At 51.6% G+C, this 4,216-nt stretch overlaps 1 protein-coding gene across 1 annotated transcript in view; it reads right to left on the bottom strand.

Moving 5' to 3' along the window:
* NUP85 (nucleoporin 85) overlaps nt 1-2,337 on the bottom strand; it is a 33,120-nt gene extending 30,783 nt beyond the window's left edge. Inside the window, exon 1 of the mRNA XM_023211839.1 lies at nt 2,002-2,337. Within this exon, the coding sequence (XP_023067607.1) occupies nt 2,002-2,034 (33 nt within the window). The 5' untranslated portion in view covers nt 2,035-2,337. The remainder of the gene's footprint in view (nt 1-2,001) is intronic.
* Between the last annotated feature and the right edge of the window lie 1,879 nt (nt 2,338-4,216).

The following is a 4,216-nucleotide window of genomic DNA, read 5'->3' as shown; positions in this document are numbered from 1 at the left end:
GTAGTCCCAGCTACTTGGGAGGCTGAGGCAGGAGAATGGCAGGAGGCAGAGCTTGCAGTGAGCTGAGATCCGGCCACTGCACCCCAGCCTGGGCGACAGAGCCAGACTCTTGTCTCAAAAAAAAAAAAAAGAAACAGGCCAGCCGCAATGGCTCACACTTGTAATCCCAGCACTTTCGGAGGCCAAGGCGGGCGGATCATGAGGTTAGGAGATCCAGACCATCCTGGCTAACACGGTGAAATCCCGTCTCTACTGAAAATACAAAACAAAATTAGCTGGGCGTGGTGGTAAGCGCGTGTAGTTCCAACTACTGGGGGAGGCTGAGGCAGGAGAATGGTGTGAACCCGGGAGGCAGAGCTTGCAGTGAGCCCGGGGGGCGCCACTGCACTCCAGCCTGGGCGACAGGGCGAAACTCCTTCTCAAAAACAACAACAAAAATGGAAGACCAGAAATCGGCCAGGCGCGGGGCCAGGCGCGGTGGCTCATGCCTGTAATCCCAACACAGTGGGAGGCCTAGCTGGGTGGATCACAAAGTCAGTTCAAGACCAGCCTGGCCAACATGGTGAAACCTCATCTCTACTAAAAATAAAAAATAAAAAAAGGCCAGGCACGGTGGCTCACACCTGTAATCTCAGCACTTTGGGAGGCCAAGGCGTGAGGATCACGAGGTCAGGAGACCGGGACCATCCTGGCTAACATGGTGAAACCCCGTCTCTACTAAAAATACAAAAAATTAGCTGGGCGTGGTGGCGAGCGCCTGTAGTCCCAGCTACTCGGGAGGCTGAGGCAGGAGAATGGTGTGAACCCGGGAGGCGGAGCTTGCAGTGAGCCGAGATTGCGCCACTGCACTCCAGCCTGGGCAACAGAGCGGACTCCATCTCAAAAAAATAAAAATTTAAACATTTTTTTTTTTTTTAATTAGCCAGGCGTGTGGCGTGGTGGCACACGCCTGTAATCCCAGCTACACAGGACGCTGAGGCAGGAGAATCGCTTGAACTCAGGTGGCGGAGGTGGCAGTAAGCTAAGATCGCGCCAATGCACTCCAGCCTGGGCAACAGCGAGACTCCGTCTCAAAAAAAAAAAAAAAGAAATGAAACCATCCCTCTACCTACCCTGAGACGAATGCATACATAAATTTTTCCTCTACTCCCTCTTTTCACAGGTAAAATGCAGATTTACGGAGGCTAATAAGAGACTCACAAGAATGTAACCATTTGCCTCCTCACTGCTTAACCTCCCTTTTTTGCCCCTCCTGCTAGTTCCTTCCTCTTTAACTACTGATGTTCCCAAAACCATCTTTGGAAAAAGCACAGGTCTCATATCCTCCTGTCACCTGTGTTTTTTCCCGGTTGGATCCTCAACCTTAGCTAAATAAACCTTTATCGGTTGAGACCTGCCTCAGTCAGCGGTTAACAAGAGAAAGAGGGAAAACAAAAGCATTCCAAGTAGCAGAAACGGTAGGTATCTCGCACATAAAGTCCACGAATTTTTTTTTATACACATCACAGATCATCCACAGTTGACATACTCTCTTCAAAGTTCAAATGGAATTGAATGCACAGCGATAAAATATGAATAGTCTCCTGAGAGAATAAACACGTTTAATAAACCTTAGGTCACACAAGCAGAAGCTCAACGTGCCGCGATGCAGAGCTTAATACGGCTAGAAGAAAAACATACATTCCTCTGCTTGGGCTGAACCCACTCTAATACCCAAGAGGAAATGCGAGGGAAGTAGAAAGGTCAGCAAGACAAAAGAAGGAAAGGGACGGACTGGGACCTTCGAGGCCTGGCTTTGTGACTGGTGGCAGAAACCCCGCGACCACTACGACCCGAGGTCGGGCACCTAGTTAACACTGCAACCTCCGGAAAGTGACAACTGAATCGAGGGACGGGAACCAGAGCCTCGCGGCCAGTAGGGAAGCAGACAAGCCTGAAGTAACGAAGCAGACACAGTTCTCAACCTGCAAGGACGATCAAGACTGTTCGGGGTGCCCTTACAGTGACTGCTGGCTCGCCATCGAACTCCTCCATAGCGCCGAACCCCAGGGTCTGGGAAGTCGCCGGGATGCCAATGCTTCCCGCTCTGGCCTCCCGCTCAGAGCTGGCTGAGAGACAGGACCCCGCCTGGGCACCTCCTGCAGCGCCTGCAAGCCCAAACCCTCGGTGCTGTGGCGCTCTCTTCCCTCAGCCACGGCCACCCCTCTGCGGTCCTCTGCGCGCGTCCTTCCTTCCTGGCGTCGACAGCAAGTCAGGGAAAACAGCGCCGAGGACGGACTGCACTCACAGTACCGCGCCAACAGGATCAGGCGGCGCCGCGGACACCCTGGTGCCGAGCGGAGGGAAGGCCCCCGGAGACGGCGGGCGAGGCAGGAGGAACCCTTGGCCCGAGACGGTGCGACTGCGCGTGCGCCGACTGGGGCGGCGGAACCTGGGTGGGAACTCGTGGCGGCCTGAGGTTCCAGTAAACCTGCAACCTCTCCCCAACTCTGGGAGTCCTCGCTCCATCCTTATCTCCACCTTAGGGTCGTAGCAGCCACTTGTCCAAACCCCAACACTCAAATGGGCTTGTGCTGGAAAGCAATCGCCGTCACTCCCACACTAGAACACACACAAGAGGCACGGGGACAAAATCGATGCTCCTGAAGGATTAAAGGCTTGAGGTGGCTCAAGCCTCTAATCCCAGCACTTCGGCAGCCCGAGGTGGGCGGATCACTGGAGGTCAGGTGTTCAAGACCAGCCTAGCCAATATGATGAAACCTCGTCACTACTAAAAACATTAAAAAAATTGGCCGGGCTTGGGCCAGGTGCGGTGCCTCACGCCTGTAATCCCAAAACTTTGGGAGGCCGAGGCGGGCGGATCACAAGGTCAGGAGTTCGAGACCAGCATGGCCAATATGGTGAAACACACCGCCCCCCCCGCCCCCCCGTCTGCACTAAACATACAAAATTTAGGCCGGGCGCGGTGGCTCACGCCTGTAATCCCAGCACTTTGGGAGGTCGAGGTGGGTGGATTACCTGAGGTTGGGAGTTCGAGACCAGCCTGACCAACAAGGAGAAACACCATCTCCACTAAAATTACAAAATTAGCTGGGCGTGGTGGCGGACACCTGAGGCAAGAGAATCGTTTAAACCCGGGAGGTAGAGGTTGCAGTCAGCAGATCGTGCCACTGCACTCCAGTCTGGGCGACAAAAAAAAAAAAAAAAATTAGCCGGACTTGGTGACGCGCGCCTGTAATCTCAGCACTCTGGGAGGCCGAGGTGGGTGTATCACCTGAGGTCAGGAGTTCTAGACCAGCCTGGCCAACATAGCGAAACCCCGTCTCTACTAAAAATGCAAAAATTAGCCGGGCATGGTGGTGGACACCTGTAATCCCAGCTACTCGGAAGGCTGAGGCAGGAGAATTGTTCCAACCCGGGAGGCAGAGGTTGCAGTGAGCCAAGATCGCGCCACTGGATTCCATCCTGGGAGACAGAGTGAGACTCCGTCTCAAAAAAAAAAAAAAAAAAAATTATTTTACTGAGTCTCAAAAAAAAGAATTATTTTGCTCTTTTTCTCTTCATAAGTTTCTGTTATATCTCAAGTTGGAGTTATCGCCTGCGTAACTGAAAACGTTTCCAGAGTTAAATACAGTTTGAGAGTTAAATCAACCACTCTAGAGAGAGGAAGGGGAAAAGGGAGGGGAAAGAGCCACTGGTAGAAGAGTAGAAAGAAAAATAATTGTAAGATAATTGTTTCATTTTTCCAACGGTTTTCCATTAGGATTATCTGAAAAAAGAAGGATACATAAACTACTTAATCAAAACCTTACTCTTAGAAGTCTATAGAGAGGTTGAAGACGGAAAAGGTCCATATATAGTATGCATAGTGGATATATAGAACAAGGATAGGCCATTCGCAGTGGCTCATGCCTGTAATCTCAGCACTTTGGAAGGCCGAGGCGGGCGGATCACGAGGTCAGAAGATCGAGACCATCCTGGCTAACGCGGTGACACCCCGTCTCTACTAAAAATAAATAAATAAATAAATAAATAAATAATAAATAAATAAATAAATAAAAATTAGCAGGGCGTGGTGGTGGACGCCTGTAGTCCCAACTCCTTGGGAGGCTGAGACAGGAGAATGGCGTGAACCAGGGAGGCAGAGCTTGCAGTGAGCCAAGATCGCACCACTGCACTCCAGGCTGGGTGACAGAGTGAGACTCCCTCTCAAAAA

This window comes from Piliocolobus tephrosceles, chromosome 16 (genome assembly GCF_002776525.5).
Source record: "Piliocolobus tephrosceles isolate RC106 chromosome 16, ASM277652v3, whole genome shotgun sequence".
Lineage (NCBI taxonomy): Eukaryota > Metazoa > Chordata > Mammalia > Primates > Cercopithecidae > Piliocolobus > Piliocolobus tephrosceles.
The sequence above is the reverse complement of the archived record's forward strand: the minus strand, read 5'-3'. Positions and strand labels throughout refer to the sequence as shown.